This window comes from Ranitomeya variabilis, chromosome 2 (assembly GCF_051348905.1).
Source record: "Ranitomeya variabilis isolate aRanVar5 chromosome 2, aRanVar5.hap1, whole genome shotgun sequence".
NCBI classification, from domain to species: Eukaryota; Metazoa; Chordata; class Amphibia; order Anura; family Dendrobatidae; genus Ranitomeya; species Ranitomeya variabilis.
The window spans coordinates 1,091,330,730-1,091,347,870 of NC_135233.1; the positions used below are offsets into that span (position 1 = coordinate 1,091,330,730).

The following is a 17,141-nucleotide window of genomic DNA, read 5'->3' on the forward strand; positions in this document are numbered from 1 at the left end:
TCTAGGAGTTTTGAACCTGATTTCCCTGGTGATTCCAAACCTACAGGTATCCTTAAGGATGGAGTGATATTGTCTGCTGTCTCCCCTGACCTGCGACGTGCTTTACAAGAGTTTCAGGCGGATCGGCCTGATCGTTGTCCGCCTGGTAGATTGTTTGTGCCGGATGAGTGGACCAGTAGAGTCATCTCGGAGGTTCATTCTTCTGCGTTGGCAGGTCATCCGGGAATTTTTGGTACCAGGGATTTGGTGGCTAGGTCCTTCTGGTGGCCTTCCCTGTCTCGGGACGTGCGTACTTTTGTGCAGTCTTGTGATGTTTGTGCTCGGGCCAAGCCTTGTTGTTCTCGTGCTAGTGGATTGTTGTTGTCCTTGCCTATTCCTAAGAGGCCTTGGACACACATCTCTATGGATTTTATTTCTGATCTCCCTGTTTCTCAGAAAATGTCTGTCATCTGGGTGGTGTGTGACCGTTTTTCTAAGATGGTTCATTTGGTACCTTTGCCCAAGTTGCCTTCCTCATCTGAGTTGGTGCCTCTGTTTTTTCAGAATGTGGTTCGGTTGCATGGTATCCCGGAGAATATAGTTTCTGACAGGGGATCTCAGTTTGTGTCCAGATTTTGGCGGGCGTTTTGTGCCAGGATGGGCATTGATTTGTCTTTTTCGTCTGCATTTCATCCTCAGACGAATGGCCAGACGGAGCGTACTAATCAGACCTTGGAGACTTATTTGAGGTGTTTTGTGTCTGCTGATCAGGATGACTGGGTCACCTTTTTGCCGTTGGCAGAGTTTGCCCTTAATAATCGGGCCAGTTCTGCCACTTTGGTTTCCCCTTTCTTTTGCAATTCGGGGTTCCATCCTCGTTTTTCATCTGGTCAGGTGGAATCTTCGGATTGTCCTGGAGTGGATACTATGGTGGACAGGTTGCATCGTATTTGGGGTCAGGTGGTGGACAATTTAAAGTTGTCCCAGGAGAGGACTCAGCATTTTGCTAATCGCCATCGTCGTGTTGGTCCTCGTCTTCGTGTTGGGGACTTGGTGTGGTTGTCTTCCCGTTTTGTCCCTATGAGGGTCTCTTCTCCTAAGTTTAAGCCTCGGTTCATCGGTCCTTATAGGATTTTGGAAATTCTTAACCCTGTGTCTTTTCGTTTGGACCTCCCAGCATCCTTTGCTATCCATAATGTTTTCCATCGGTCGTTATTGCGGAGGTATGAGGTGCCAGTTGTGCCTTCTTTTGAGCCTCCTGCTCCTGTGCTGGTTGAGGGTGAATTGGAGTGCGTGGTGGAGAAAATCTTGGACTCCCGTGTTTCCAGACGGAGACTTCAATATCTGGTTAAGTGGAAGGGCTACGGTCAGGAGGATAATTCTTGGGTTTCAGCTTCAGATGTTCATGCCTCTGATTTGGTCCGTGCCTTTCATAGGGCTCATCCAGATCGCCCTGGTGGTTCTTGTGAGGGTTCGGTGCCCCCTCCTTAAGGGGGGGGGGTACTGTTGTGATTCGGTTATTTGGCTCCCCCAGTGGTCGCTTGTGGTACTGGTGTCTTGTGAGCTTTTCACCTGTTTCTATCAGGATGTGGGAGTTTCCTATTTAGCCTTGTTCCTCAGTCATTCCAATGCCGGCCATCAATGTAACCAGAGTCTTTCTGTTGCATGTACCTGCTCCCAGTCTGCTGACCAGCTAAGTTGGACATTTCTGTCCTTAGTCTATTTTTGTATGTTTTGTCCAGTTTGCAGTTATGTGATTCTCTGCAGCTGGAAGCTCTTGTGGGCTGAAATTGCCACTCCGGTGCCATGAGTTGGCACATGAGTTTAAGGTAATTTCAGGATGGTTTTTGATAGGGTTTTGTAGCTGACTGCGAAGTCCACTATTGTATCCTTCTGCTATCTAGTTAGTGGGCCTCGCTGTGCTAAATCTGTTTTCATACTACGTTTGTCTTTTCACCTTAACTCACCGTTATTATATGTGGGGGGCTACTATCTCCTGTGGGGAATTTTCCTCTGGAGGCAAGCCAGGACTGTGTTTCATCTATTAGGGGTAGTTAGTCCTCCGGCTGGTGCGAGACGTCTAGCGAAAACGTAGGCACGTTCCCTGGCTACTATTAGTTGTGTGTATAGGTTTAGCATCGCGGTCAGCTCTAGTTTCCATCACCCGAGAGCTTGTCCATTTTTCTATGTTTCTGATGTTCCCCTGCCATTGGGAACCATAACAGCAGTCACTGTGTACATACATTACATTACTGATCCTGAGTTACATCCTGTATTATACCCCAGAGCTGCACTCACTATTCTGCTGGTGCAGTCACTGTGTACATACATTACATTACTGATCCTGAGTTACATCCTGTATTATACCCCAGAGCTGCACTCACTATTCTGCTGGTGCAGTCACTGTGTACATACATTACATTACTGATCCTGAGTTACATCCGGTATTATACCCCAGAGCTGCGCTCACTATTCTGCTGGTGCAGTCACTGTGTACATACATTACATTACTGATCCTGAGTTACATCCTGTATTATACCCCAGAGCCGCACTCACTATTCTGCTGGTGCAGTCACTGTGTACATACATTACATTACTGATCCTGAGTTACATCCTGTATTATACCCCAGAGCTGCACTCACTATTCTGCTGGTGCAGTCACTGTGTACATTACATTACTCAGGAAATAAGTAGAATTTCAGAACTTTTCACATCTGGCAGAAGACACGTTTAGGAAAGTCCCGTCTTGCTCCCACATTGTTTCTTTCCTGCACTTTCTCGGGGGGCGCGCGTCTCTCGCTGCGGGTACATATCCTGGATCACTTGGCGCGGTACACGCACATTCCCGCGGCGGGCAGCGCTCCAGGCGGCAGGACAGTAGAGGGTTAACCTCATCCCCACTTACAAGATGCCGAACTTCTGCGCCAAGAACAATTAACAGAGGGACATTTACACTTCTTGGAAACTTTACAGCCGTGGAGGCAGCGATCTGCACAGGGAAAGTCATTTTATCAATGTCATGCGGTCGTTCACCACATTTCGGCCTCGGCTTCGTGTGCACTTTTGCAACCATCTTTTTTATGGTGCCAATAAGCCTCAAAAAATAAAAAATAGGCAACTTTGCAAATAGTCTCGATAATTTAAAAAAAACCCCCTCTCCCGTTTTGGGTATACAGCTCCTATGCAGACCTACATGCCTCCATGACTCCGCTGGATGAAGGCGGAGCGGTAGCAGCACAGCGCCGTACATCGTGCTGCACACTCTCCCATACAAGTGAACTATACAGAGCCCGCAGTACCACTCACGGCCACTGCACAATGCATGGCGCTGTGCTGACTGCAGCTGATTGGTAGCAGCGTCAGTGATCGAAGCGACCCGACCAAGGCAAGTGATCAGGCCCAGAAAACTCCTTTAAGCTTTGGACAACTTTATGAGCCCTGTAAAAGCCACCTCCCCCGCTGCAACCAGACTTCATTCCTCCGCACATAAATGCCGCAGTGAGCGACTGACCATTGAAGGTGTGAACAGCAGCGACCAGAGCTCAGCTCCAGTTGCTGCTGTTAGATGCAGATGCCGGCTGTGTAGCCCAGACGCCGGCTGTATATCGCAGCTTTTTAGATCACTCCATGGAGTAAATTAACTTTTGCAATAGATCTTGGTAAAATAAAAATATATAGATGTTTTCTTGTTTTTGGTTTACAGCTCTTCTGCAGAGCCATGCAAGGTCTCCATACTGTACAGAGCTCCTGCAGCCAGAACCTCAGCCATCACTGCCCTACTGCAGGTACACGGATGGAACAAAGGACGAGCGCTGAGACTGTGGTCCAACGAGACTCATCAGTCTGCATAGGAGCTGTGGACACAAAACGACATCCTTCACCAAGATCTATTGACATTAATGTCATCATTCAGCAGCTTGTGATACAGACACAGCAGACCCATGTCATGAAATCAGGAGGAAAAACAACAACAAAAACAACTCACATGAACCGTCCACGTGCCACAACAGGACCAACAATATTAGATAATTAAAGTAGTTCCTTTCTTTTTTTTGCAAAAACAGCGCCACCCCTTCTTCAGGTTATATGCGGTACTGCAGTTCCTTCCCATTCACTGCGAAGGAGCTGCAATACCAGACACAACCTACTGAAGGGGTGGCGCTGTTTCAGAGGGGGTACATCAACTTTTACAACTTACTCTGTTTAGTTTAGCAACTTTCTGATATACAATCTGATTGCTGTCAGTGAATGGAACCCGATAAGGCCATATATTTGGGCTGTACCCTCCGGATAGAAACTTGGATTATTTTTTCCACTTACTGACAGCAAGTAGAGATCTTGTATATTGGAAAAGTACAAAAAAGTCAGTCATGACGGACAGGAGTCAGAGAGAAAGGAGGAGATATTGTTGAAGTCTTAAAGGGGTTGTTCATGATTGCAAAAAAAAAAAAAAACATGGCTGACTTGTTCCAGAAAGAGCTCCACCCCTGCCCATGGTCGCGTCTGGTACTGCAGATATCCTGCAACTGAAAAAGACGAGGTGGAGCCGTAATTCCACAAATGACCTGTACGCAGGAGAGGCGCTGTTTTAGATAGAAGGGGGAAAATCCTGCTGGTTTCTGTCTGGACGGAACCTCATGTAATTAAAGAGCAGAATGAGAAATGTAACAAAGGGTTCACAAACTTTCTGATCAGATGATGGAGATTTTTACGGGGCACATAGTAATCATTGATGGAAATTTCTTTTAAGCCGCCTAAAGGCAGAACAGTCAGAATCTAACAATTTGCAAAGCTGGTCTCTGGCATTAAACCTCCAGAGGTGCAGTACCAGATCCGACCTGTTGTCAGGGGTGGCGCTGTTTCCGGTCAAGTGCAGCTGTGATTGGCCAACCCCCAAAGACGCCATTTCTAGGTTGATCTCGTCTTACCTTCTGGCCTGGATATAGTTTGAAGCGACTCGGGGGCAGATTTCCAGACGGATAAGGGTTTTCCTCGAAACATCCTCCGTCGTAAGCTCCAAGGTGGGCCCCTCCGGCGAGGTCTCCGGGCCCCTCCATGGTCATTCCATCCGCAGCCAGACTCGGGGCGCAGACCCTGGCCCCAAGGAGAGACCGCTTGCCCAGACGTTTGGACAGTATGCTAGCCATGATAGCTGCAAAACAGAAAGACAGGCGCGGGTGAGGGGTGTAATTCAGCAAAGTGACCACTGGGGGAGCTACAGCTGCAGTGTATTGGGGTCTGACCTGCTCCTCCTGTCACCACTGCTGCTCCTCCATGCTGCACACTGCAGCTGTGCTTATTAAGGTGCAGCAATTTAACGGTTAACGCTGCAGAGTCAAGTGTCCAAAGGTTGCAAAATTGCAAGAAAGCAACAGTTTGGGAAAACACTTATAAGCTAGGATTTGCTCACAGCAGAGGGTTTGTCACAATTGTATCCTCTTCAGAATGTGGACAGCAGATTGATACAATGTAGAAAACTATCAGCAGAGAGGAGAGATTAGGGAATGGGAGGATTGTGGTCCAGACAGGATACATTTGTAACAAACCCTCAGCTGTAAGATATAAAAAAGGAAGGAATTTCTTTAAACAAAAAAAAAAAAAAAAAAATTGTATACATACATACGTACATACATCTTGCATGCAGTTTTTGAACAATTTTTGTGTGTGTTTTTGCCACCTTAGGCCACTGCCTCCGATTGTTCCACTCCTGTTTTTGACTTACAAATACTGATGTAAAATACTGAATGTGTGACCGCGGTCTTACACTTGCAACACTTAAAATTGGTTTTAAGAAGTTTTGCCCGGGAATAAAACGTTTTTCACAGGAATAAAAGTTTTGCACAGGAAAAAAAAAAAAAAAAAAGTTTGGCACTCTTTCTAATAGGAAATGGCATAAGAAAAAAAAAAAGTAGAAAATCCGCTTCGTACTGACGATTATGTAACTTTGCGCCAGTTTTCACACTTTGATAAGTTTGGCGCAATTAATGATAATGCAGCCACAAGTATTAAGAAAAAAAAAAAAAAAGTTTTAGAACTTTTCCTTGTACAATCAGCAACCTGGAGAAGGAACACAGAGGTTGAGAACTACAACTCCCAGCATGCCCATTTCTGTATATTATTATTATAGCGCCATTTATTCCATCCATACATAGCATTGTATCCAGACTGGATACAACTGACCAGACCCTCAGCTCTGAGCAGGACTAAGGCGGCTTGTTAAAATCCGGAAAATCTAGAAAAACAGTTGCAGAGTCCAAAACGTCAAAGATTTGGCAACTTTATTTACACAAAACTGGACAAACAACGTGCGGCGAGTGCGGACGTGCCGGTAGACGAGCCCACGGATGGGGGGGGCAGCCAGGGGGTGAAGTGGCGAAACAGCTCCTGTGTCATCAGCGCAGGGCTCTGGTCAGAGCACATGGGCCCCGGGTGGCTCCGCCCCTGCTGACAGCCACGCCCCCTCCTGCCCCTGACAGACAGGCAAGGGCAGGACAGGCATGTGACAGCTGAAAAAAATATATATTTTGAGAGCTCAGGAAAAAAAAAAAAAAGGGAAGAACTAGCAAAGAATTAACCTATTCAGTACTAAGAGTAAGCTGCAGGCTGGGTCACACCCAATAGGGACTGTCCCTTTAAGGCTGCAGGAGTTAACCCATTAATGCTGCAATTTGCAACTGTGGCGCGAGGAAGGACAGTATGTGTTATTAGAGATTTTCAATACTTTTCCATCAAAGTCTGATAATCCAACACGTGCCTGGCCCTTTAAGCACCGAAATTATTTACAGAGCTGGTATATCTGACAATTAAAGGGTGCGCACTGATATGATACAAGATACGGGGGGGGGGGGGGGTAAGATACGGTCAGAGCCCCCAATATTGGATTAGATATGGAGAACTCTAAAGATGCCCATGGACATGCTGGAGCATATGGGCGAGCGGTATAGCGCCCCCCATGTGCTGCAGGCTCCCCCCGCTGTGTGTGGTGGCAGCTATGTCTGGCAGGCGGGGTGGCGGGTGCGGCAAGGAGCGGTGCGCTGACAGATAAGGAGAGAAGACGGTAACATTTCACCACATCGGCGGAATCCATCCGATTGTAAGTGTCTGCTGCAGAGTGCAGGCTGCTGCCCGGACCCCGAAAGTGAGAGCGTCTGCTGCAGAGTGCAGGCTGCTGCCCGGACCCCGAAAGTGAGAGCATCTGCTGCAGAGTGCAGGCTGCTGCCCGGACCCCCAACATCAGAGCGTCAGCCCGAGTGCAGGCTGCTGCCCAGACCCCGAAAGTGAGAGCGTCAGCCCGAGTGCAGGCTGCTGCCCAGACCCCACATGTCAGAGCGTCAGCCCGAGTGCAGGCAGCTGCCCGGACCCCACAAATCAGAGCATCAGCCCGAGTGCAGGCTGCTGTCCAGACCCCGAAAGTGAGAGCGTCAGCCCGAGTGCAGGCTGCTACCCGGACCCCACAAATCAGAGCGTCAGCCCGAGTGCAGGCTGCTGCCCAGACCCCGAAAGTGAGAGCGTCAGCCCGAGTACAGGCTGCTGCCCGGACCCCACATGTCAGAGCCTCAGCCCGAGTGCAGGCTGCTGCCCGGACCCCCAACATCAGAGCGTCAGCCCGAGTGCAGGCTGCTGCCCGGACCCCACAAGTCAGAGCGTCAGCCCGAGTGCAGGCTGCTGCCCGGACCCCACAAATCAGAGCATCAGCCTGAGTGCAGGCTGCTGCCCAGACCCCGAAAGTGAGAGCGTCAGCCCGAGTGCAGGCTGCGGCCCGGACCCCACATGTCAGAGCGTCAGCCCGAGTGCAGGCTGCGGCCTGGACCCCACAAATCAGAGCATCAGCCTGAGTGCAGGCTGCTGCCCAGACCCCGAAAGTGAGAGCGTCAGCCCGAGTGCAGGCTGCTGCCCAGACCCCACATGTCAGAGCGTCAGCCCGAGTGCAGGCAGCTGCCCGGACCCCACAAATCAGAGCATCAGCCCGAGTGCAGGCTGCTGTCCAGACCCCGAAAGTGAGAGCGTCAGCCCGAGTGCAGGCTGCTGCCCAGACCCCACATGTCAGAGCGTCAGCCCGAGTGCAGGCAGCTGCCCGGACCCCACAAATCAGAGCATCAGCCCGAGTGCAGGCTGCTGTCCAGACCCCGAAAGTGAGAGCGTCAGCCCGAGTGCAGGCTGCTACCCGGACCCCACAAATCAGAGCGTCAGCCCGAGTGCAGGCTGCTGCCCAGACCCCGAAAGTGAGAGCGTCAGCCCGAGTACAGGCTGCTGCCCGGACCCCACATGTCAGAGCCTCAGCCCGAGTGCAGGCTGCTGCCCGGACCCCACAAGTCAGAGCGTCAGCCCGAGTGCAGGCTGCTGCCCAGACCCCCAACATCAGAGCGTCAGCCCGAGTGCAGGCTGCTGCCCGGACCCCACAAATCAGAGCATCAGCCTGAGTGCAGGCTGCTGCCCAGACCCCGAAAGTGAGAGCGTCAGCCCGAGTGCAGGCTGCGGCCCGGACCCCACATGTCAGAGCGTCAGCCCGAGTGCAGGCTGCGGCCTGGACCCCACAAATCAGAGCATCAGCCTGAGTGCAGGCTGCTGCCCAGACCCCGAAAGTGAGAGCGTCAGCCCGAGTGCAGGCTGCTGCCCAGACCCCACATGTCAGAGCGTCAGCCCGAGTGCAGGCAGCTGCCCGGACCCCACAAATCAGAGCATCAGCCCGAGTGCAGGCTGCTGTCCAGACCCCGAAAGTGAGAGCGTCAGCCCGAGTGCAGGCTGCTACCCGGACCCCCAACATCAGAGCGTCAGCCCGAGTGCAGGCTGCTGCCCGGACCCCACATATCAGAGCGTCAGCCCGAGTACAGGCTGCTGCCCGGACCCCACATGTCGGAGCGTCAGCCCGAGTGCAGGCTGCTGCCCGGACCCCCAACATCAGAGCGTCAGCCCGAGTGCAGGCTGCTGCCCGGACCCCACAAATCAGAGCGTCAGCCCGAGTGCAGGCTGCTGCCCAGACCCCGAAAGTGAGAGCGTCAGCCCGAGTACAGGCTGCTGCCCGGACCCCACATGTCAGAGCCTCAGCCCGAATACAGGCTGCTGCCCGGACCCCACAAGTCAGAGCGTCAGCCCGAGTGCAGGCTGCTGCCCGGACCCCCAACATCAGAGCGTCAGCCCGAGTGCAGGCTGCTGCCCGGACCCCGAAAGTGAGAGCGTCAGCCCGAGTGCAGGATGCTGCCCGGACCACACAAGTCAGAGCATCAGCCCGAGTGCAGGCTGCTGCCCGGACCCCACAAATCAGAGCATCAGCCTGAGTGCAGGCTGCTGCCCAGACCCCGAAAGTGAGAGTGTCAGCCCGAGTGCAGGCTGCGGCCCGGACCCCACATGTCAGAGCGTCAGCCCGAGTGCAGGCTGCGGCCCGGACCCCACATGTCAGAGCGTCAGCCCGAGTGCAGGCTGCTGCCCGGACCCCACAAGTCAGAGCGTCAGCCCGAGTGCAGGCTGCTGCCCGGACCCCCAACATCAGAGCGTCAGCCCGAGTGCAGGCTGCTGCCCGGACCCCACAAATCAGAGCGTCAGCCCGAGTGCAGGCTGCTGCCCGGACCCCCAACATCAGAGCGTCAGCCCGAGTACAGGCTGCTGCCCGGACCCCACGTCAGAGCGTCAGCCCGAGTGCAGGCTGCTGCCCAGACCCCACAAGTTAGAGCGTCAGCCCGAGTGCAGGCTGCTGCCCGGACCCCACGTCAGAGCGTCAGCCCAAGTGCAGGCTGCTGCCCAGACCCCACAAGTTAGAGCGTCAGCCTGAGTGCAGGCTGCTGCCCGGACCCCACATGTCAGAGCGTCAGCCCGAGTGCAGGCTGCGGCCCGGACCCTCCACAAGTCAGAGCGTCAGCCCGAGTGCAGGCTGCTGCCCAGACCCCCAACATCAGAGCGTCAGCCCGATTGCAGGCTGCTGCCCGGACCCCACAAATCAGAGCGTCAGCCCGAGTGCAGGCTGCTGCCCGGACCCCCAACATCAGAGCGTCAGCCCGAGTACAGGCTGCTGCCCGGACCCCACGTCAGAGCGTCAGCCCGAGTGCAGGCTGCTGCCCGGACCCCACAAATCAGGGAGTCAGCCCGAGTGCAGGCTGCTGCCCAGACCCCACAAGTTAGAGCGTCAGCCCAAGTGCAGGCTGCTGCCCAGACCCCACAAGTTAGAGCGTCAGCCCGAGTGCAGGCTGCTGCCCGGACCCCACGTCAGAGCGTCAGCCCAAGTGCAGGCTGCTGCCCAGACCCCACAAGTTAGAGCGTCAGCCCGAGTGCAGGCTGCTGCCCGGACCCCACATGTCAGAGCGTCAGCCCGAGTGCAGGCTGCTGCCCAGACCCCACAAATCAGAGCGTCAGCCCGAGTGCAGGCTGCTGCCCGGACCCCACAAATCAGAGCGTCAGCCCGAGTGCAGGCTGCTGCCCAGACCCCACAAATCAGAGCGTCAGCCCGAGTGCAGGCTGCTGCCCGGACCCCACAAATCAGAGCGTCAGCCCGAGTGCAGGCTGCTGCCCAGACCCCACAAGTCAGATGACCAGAGTTCCTTCCATCCAGGGCAGGGGGCAGAAGAGATGGAACGAGCCGCAGAACTGCGAGATTCAGCCGAGCAGCAACAGCTGGAATAAACCCAGGACCCGGAGATTACACGGCACAGAGTGGAGAAAAGAGATCGAACCCCAGGGGGCACTTATCTACCCCAGACTATAGCGCTGTTATAATAGGACATTGCATGCTGGGAGTTGTGGTTCTGCAGCTTGTACAATTTCTACGGCGTCATGACACTTTTCAGAATAAAATTGGTAGTCGTGGAATTTCAGAACAGCAGCAACACTCCGCTATCTCCCGTATATCCTGCACCGTCCACGGTCTTCATAGGTTTCTAAGTTGCTGTAAAAGAGCATGCTGGAAGTTGTAGTGCCACAACAGTCTGCAGATGGGGAGACAATGTAGAGACGCTTCCCAGGATACAGATAAATATGAACTCACTGAATACGTCTACACTGCAGATTATAGACTACACAGAGGTTTACAATGTGGACCCCCCCCCCCTTTTCCCCCCTTGGGGGGTCCAATAAATGAGTTTATTATTATGAGCCGTGTGGACCACTACAGCGGAGCAGCAGCATTACGGTGTGTGCACACGGTGCGGATTGTTTACAAACAGCTGCTGATACATTGTTACATCACATCTGGATGCAGATGGAAACATTGATACATAGAAATAAACCCTTATGGGGATCGCTGCAGGTGGCATCCATTACTGGGCCCCCGGGCAGCTCTGATGGGCACGTGCCCCCCACTGCAGATACATAGCGCCACCATTGGGCTCTGCAGGGTGGTGAGCATTGTGCCCGACGCTGGACATAAGACACCAGGTGTCGTCCTCGACTTCTCTACAGAAAGTTGCCGAAAAGTTTTTATAAGTGAGAGTCACCCGGGGACTGAGTCACAGCCCCAGCGGGGTACACATGCCCCAATAGTCGCAGCCCCCCTCTCCGGCACAATGGCCAGGATCAACACAGCCAGAAGGTTCCACATTTGCAGCCATTGGGTCACCCAATATCTCGAGAAACAGAAATTCATTCGTTTTTATGGGGTTTGCAGAAGATCAGATGCTGCCACCAAAACAAAGGTGATGCCACCGGCGGGAGATTCTGCAGCAGATCTGCTGTGTGTCCTAAAATAAGAGAATGGGGGGACCTTTATAGGGGCAGTCACTGGGGAGGAGAGGGGGAGGGAGTGTTGGCCGGGCCTGGAGGGAGGGGAGGGGGTGGGTCTGTCAGGAGGGGAGGGGGTGTGCCGATCAGAAACTGGCGGGAGGGGAGGGGGTGTGCCAGTCAGAAACAGGCGGGAGGGAAGGGGGTGTGCCGGTCAGAAACAGGCGGGAGGGGAGGGGGTGTGCCGATCAGAAACTGGCGGGAGGGGAGGGGGTGTGCCGGTCACAAACAGGCGGGAGGGGAGGGGGTGTGCCAGTCAGAAACAGGCGGGAGGGGAGGGGGTGTGCCGATCAGAAACTGGCGGGAGGGGAGGGGGTGTGCCGGTCACAAACAGGCGGGAGGGGAGGGGGTGTGCCGGTCACAAACAGGCGGGAGGGGAGGGGGTGTGCCGGTCACAAACAGGCGGGAGGGAAGGGGGTGTGCCGGTCAGAAACAGGCGGGAGGGAAGGGGGTGTGCCGGTCAGAAACAGGCGGGAGGGGAGGGGGTGTGCCGATCAGAAACTGGCGGGAGGGGAGGGGGTGTGCCGGTCACAAACAGGCGGGAGGGAAGGGGGTGTGCCGGTCAGAAACAGGCGGGAGGGAAGGGGGTGTGCCGGTCAGAAACAGGCGGGAGGGAAGGGGGTGTGCCGGTCACAAACAGGCGGGAGGGAAGGGGGTGTGCCGGTCACAAACAGGCGGGAGGGAAGGGGGTGTGCCAGTCAGAAACAGGCGGGAGGGAAGGGGGTGTGCCGGTCACAAACAGGCGGGAGGGGAGGGGGTGTGCCGGTCAGAAACAGGCGGGAGGGGAGGGGGTGTGCCGGTCACAAACAGGCGGGAGGGGAAGGGGGTGTGCCGGTCACAAACAGGCGGGAGGGGAAGGGGGTGTGCCGGTCACAAACAGGCGGGAGGGGAAGGGGGTGTGCCGATCAGAAACTGGCGGGAGGGGAGGGGGTGTGCCGGTCACAAACAGGCGGGAGGGGAAGGGGGTGTGCCGGTCACAAACAGGCGGGAGGGGGAGGGGGTGTGCCGGTCAGAAACTGGCGGGAGGGGAGGGGGTGTGCCGGTCAGAAACTGGCGGGAGGGGAGGGGGTGTGCCGGTCAGAAACTGGCGGGAGGGGAGGGGGTGTGCCGGTCAGAAACTGGCGGGAGGGGAGGGGGTGTGCCGGTCAGAAACTGGCAGGAGGGGAGGGGGTGTGCCGGTCAGAAACTGGCGGGAGGGGAGGGGGTGTGCCGGTCAGAAACTGGCGGGAGGGGAGGGGGTGTGACGGTCAGAAACTGGCGGGAGGGGAGGGGGTGTGCCGGTCAGAAACTGGCGGGAGGGGAGGGGGTGTGCCGGTCAGAAACTGGCGGGAGGGGAGGGGGTGTGCCGGTCAGAAACTGGCGGGAGGGGAGGGGGTGTGCCGGTCAGAAACTGGCGGGAGGGGAGGGGGTGTGCCGGTCAGAAACAGGCGGGAGGGAAGGGGGTGTGCCGGTCAGAAACTGGCGGGAGGGGAGGGGGTGTGCCGGTCAGAAACTGGCGGGAGGGGAGGGGGTGTGCCGGTCAGAAACTGGCGGGAGGGGAGGGGGTGTGCCGGTCAGAAACTGGCGGGAGGGAAGGGGGTGTGCCGGTCAGAAACAGGCGGGAGGGGAGGGGGTGTGCCGGTCAGAAACAGGCGGGAGGGAAGGGGGTGTGCCGGTCAGAAACAGGCGGGAGGGGAGGGGGTGTGCCGGTCAGAAACTGGCGGGAGGGGAGGGGGTGTGCCGGTCAGAAACAGGCGGGAGGGGAGGGGGTGTGCCGGTCAGAAACAGGCGGGAGGGGAGGGGGTGTGCCGGTTGGAAACTTGCAAGAGGGGAGGGGGTGCGGCAGTCAGAAACTGTCTGGGGGGGAGGGGGTGCTCCGCTAGTGGGAGGGGGTGTGCCTGGACTGGCTGGAAGGGGGCGTGCCGGCTGGTGGGAGGGTGTGATGGCTGATGAGATGGGAAGGGGGGCTTGGTCTGGCAGGAGGGGGGGTGACGGCTGAGGCGGGCCACCGGGGGTGTGCCGGCCAGAGTTGGCAGCTCGGAGGGGGGTGTGAGCTCACAGGGGAGGGGACACGGGGAAAAGAACGCCAAAAACACAGTGATCAATCAGCTGCTCTCACGGGTCGGTGCCCCCCATGCAGATAAACAAGGGGCTGCACCCCATTAGTGCATCTGTCAGTCAGCTCCCCCACAGGACCCCCAGCCGTGCACCCTCACCTGCACCCCCAGCCGTGCACCCGATCCTGCACCCCCAGCCCCGTGCACGCTGCCCCTCACCTGCACCCCCAGCCCCGTGCACGCTGCCCCTCACCTGCACCCCCAGCCCCGTGCACGCTGCCCCTCACCTGCACCCCCAGCCCCGTGCACGCTGCCCCTCACCTGCCCGCCGTCCTCCTCCTCCTCCGCTCGCTGTCGGCGCTCCCGGCTGCTCTGGGAATGGGCGTCCCGTGTGCCCCGTGCAGCCTCTCTTCTCCGCCGCCGATCTCCCTCCTCCTCCTCTCTCCCAGCTCCGATGTGGACGCGCAGAATCCCGCGGCGGACTCCGGGCCTGGCTGTGCGGCCGCTGGATCTGGCGCAGTTGCAGGAGTTGTGCGCCTTCCGCGCTCCGCGCTGCTCCGGGCTCCGTGCGCCGCCGGCGGGGAGTGCGCCCTGTGTGCCGGGACTGCGCCGAATGTGCTGCGGCCGCGCCGGGTTTTCCTGCTCGCACGTCGCTGCCCGCGCCCCTCCTCCTCCTAGTCCTCCGCCTCCCCGTCCTCCTCCTCCTGCCGCCGCTGCTGCCGGCCGGGTAGAGCAGAGTTGTAAACAAGCTCCCCACATGCTCAGCCCTCCGCCTGCCATTGGCGGCTGCACAGCCCCGGACTCACACCCACCAGCGCAGGCGGAAAACACAGCTACGTGTGCACAGACAAGGGGTTCTGCAGCAGCAAATATGCAAACCACAACTGCTGCAGAATCTCTTCTAAAAAAAAAAAGTGAAGGATAGATCAACCTGATAAGAGGTTCTGCAGCAGCAAATATGCATGCTCAAATCTGCACATTGCAGCTGCTACAGAACCTCTTCTAAAAAAAAAAAATGATGGACAGATCAGGCTGACGAGGTTCAGCAGCAAATATGCAAACCTCAACTGCTGCAGAATCTCTTCTTAAACAAAAAGTGATGGATAGATCACCCTAAGAGGTTCTGCAGAAGCAGTGGCACCAATGTAAGAGTTAATGCATGCACAAATATGCACATCGCACGCTGCTGCGGAACTTCTTATAAAAATGAATTTGTGATGGACAGCTCAGGGACAGCAGAGGGTTTATGACGAGAGACAAGATGAATGCACAAATATGCACGTCACAGCTGCTGCAGGACCTCTTTAACATATGGACAGCTCAGGCTGACAAGAGGTTCCGCACCAACAAAGGAGCGTGCACAAACATGCACATCACAGCTGCTGCAGAATATCTTTAACAGATGAGAACGTGATGGACAGATCATCCTGCCAAGAGGTTCTGCAGGAGCTGAGGCACCATTTTAAGAGTAGATGCATGCACAAATATGCCAATCACAGCTGCTGCAGAACCTCTAAAAACAGTGATGAGCAACTCAGCCGGACAAGAGGTTCTGCAGCAGCAGACAGACCAGATGTGTGCACTAGTATGCAAACCACAACTGCTGCAGAATCTCTTCTATGATTCGTAGCCTGACAAGAGGTTTTGCAGCAGCAGAGGGTTTATGACAGGCCAGATGTATGCACAAATATGAACGTCACAGCTGCTGCAGAATCTCTTTAACGGAGGATTTATGGCAGACCAGATGAATGTATTAAAATACAAATCAAAAACGCTGCAGAATCTTTTTTTTTAACAGATGAAGATTTGATGGAAAGCTATGCTTGGCAAGAGGTTCTGCAGCAGCACAGAGGTCCCTGTAATGTATGTGGTGGACATGTTGGGGCAAATCAGATGATGGGCAGGTCTCCCTGACAGGATGTTCTTCAGCAGCATAGACGTCCTGATAAAAGGATGATCTTCTAGTTAGACTGTGCAGCTGCAAAATATCAGCCAGACAAGATGTTCTGCAGCAGCAGAAGTCCCTATAGACCAGTTTCCTGACCACATGCAAATCACAATTGTTGTAAAATCGCTTCAAAGCCGCAGGAGGGACAATTCAGCCTGACAAGAGGTTCTGACAAACCTTCAGATTGAGTGTGCAGCCACAGAATCTCTGCCAGGAAAGATGTTCTGCATCAGCAGAGGTCACTATATATAGTAGACTAGATTCGTGCACACATATGCAAATTGCAGCTGCTGCAGAATTTCTTTAAGGCAAATTGATAGCTTAGCGTCTGCTAAGAGGTTCTGCAGCAGCACACGGGTCCAGGTATAAGGTAGGCCTTCTAATTGACTTTGTTGCTGCAGTATATCAATTGGTCAAGCTGTTCTGCAGCAGCAGAGGTCGCTAGATTTAGTAGGCCAGTTTCATGCACATATAGATTAATTGCAGCTGCTGCAGAATTTCTTTAAAAGCCAAGTAATACCTTCTCCTGATAAGGGGTTCTGCAGCAGCAGCAGGTCCCTATATATCACAAACTAGATGCATGCACTAATAAGCAAATCACAGCTGCTGCAAAAACTTAGAGGACGTGATGGACAGCTCTGCCTGACAAGATGTTCTGCAGCAGCCAATATGATAGATCTGATTGTACTGCTGTATAGTTTCAGCCAGGCAAGATGTCCTGCAGCAGCAGAAGTTCCCATTGTCTTGAGCAGTTTCCTGCACACACATGCAGACCACAGAGTCTACTCAAAGCACAGTTCACTCTGAGCAGAGGTTCTGCAGCAGCAGCGGTTCCTATTTATGACACAGATGCATGCACTAATTAGCAAATCACAGCTGCTGCAGAATCTCTTTAACGAACGAGAAGTGATGCGACGACTCAGCCTGTCAAGATGTTCTGCAGCAGCACAGGCCGGCAGAAGCTGCAGACGATCGGATAAGATGGCTGCAGTGTTTGTGCGCTCTGCCGGCACGTGGGTGGGCGCACAGAGGAGGGAGGGTCCCGGCCTGGAATCTGTTTGTGTTCTGCAGCCCCAAACTCCTCTGTGAGCCCCCGGCTTGTTGTGTTGGACACATCGGCAGCGCATGCGCAGGAGCAGGGAGTGGGTGCGTGGGTGGGCAGGAACCTCGTGGATTTGTTGTGGAAACAAAAAATGAAAAATAAATAAATAAAATGCCCCGTGGCGGGGGGCTGCAGCCAGACTGTACCCTATGCCAGGGACCCCAGTCAGATTGTCGGCAGCGGTGGCAGCAGCCGGTGACTGACAGCAGAGGGCTCGGGGAGGGGGCGGGGACCGAGAGCCGGTCTGTGCCGGCTGCTGGTGACTACGTGCAGACATCCACGTGTGGAGGAGGCTTCCCCGGGGCTGCCCCGTGCCGGCTCAGGAATGCGGCCTGCAACAATGGAGCAACTCGGAAATAAACAATGGAACCAT

The 17,141-nt window shown here is 55.1% G+C and overlaps 1 protein-coding gene across 3 annotated transcripts in view; it reads right to left on the reverse strand.

Annotated features, from left to right (window-relative positions):
* Positions 1–16,936, reverse strand: part of ZNF395 (zinc finger protein 395) — a 37,395-nt gene extending 20,459 nt beyond the window's left edge. Inside the window, exons 1-2 of one of the 3 annotated variants that reach the window (XR_013222003.1) lie at positions 14,040–14,213; positions 4,908–5,131 (exon numbers count right to left, since the gene is read on the reverse strand). Coding sequence is in view for 2 of the 3 variants with exons in the window: in XM_077291747.1 (XP_077147862.1) it covers positions 4,908–5,126 (219 nt within the window). In the remaining variant the exon portion in view is untranslated. Of the gene's footprint in view, positions 1–4,907; positions 5,132–14,039; positions 14,376–16,914 lie in introns of those variants that run through there. The other 2 variants (XM_077291747.1, XM_077291749.1) reach the window with 2 other exon arrangements.
* Positions 16,937–17,141: the final 205 nt, after the last annotated feature.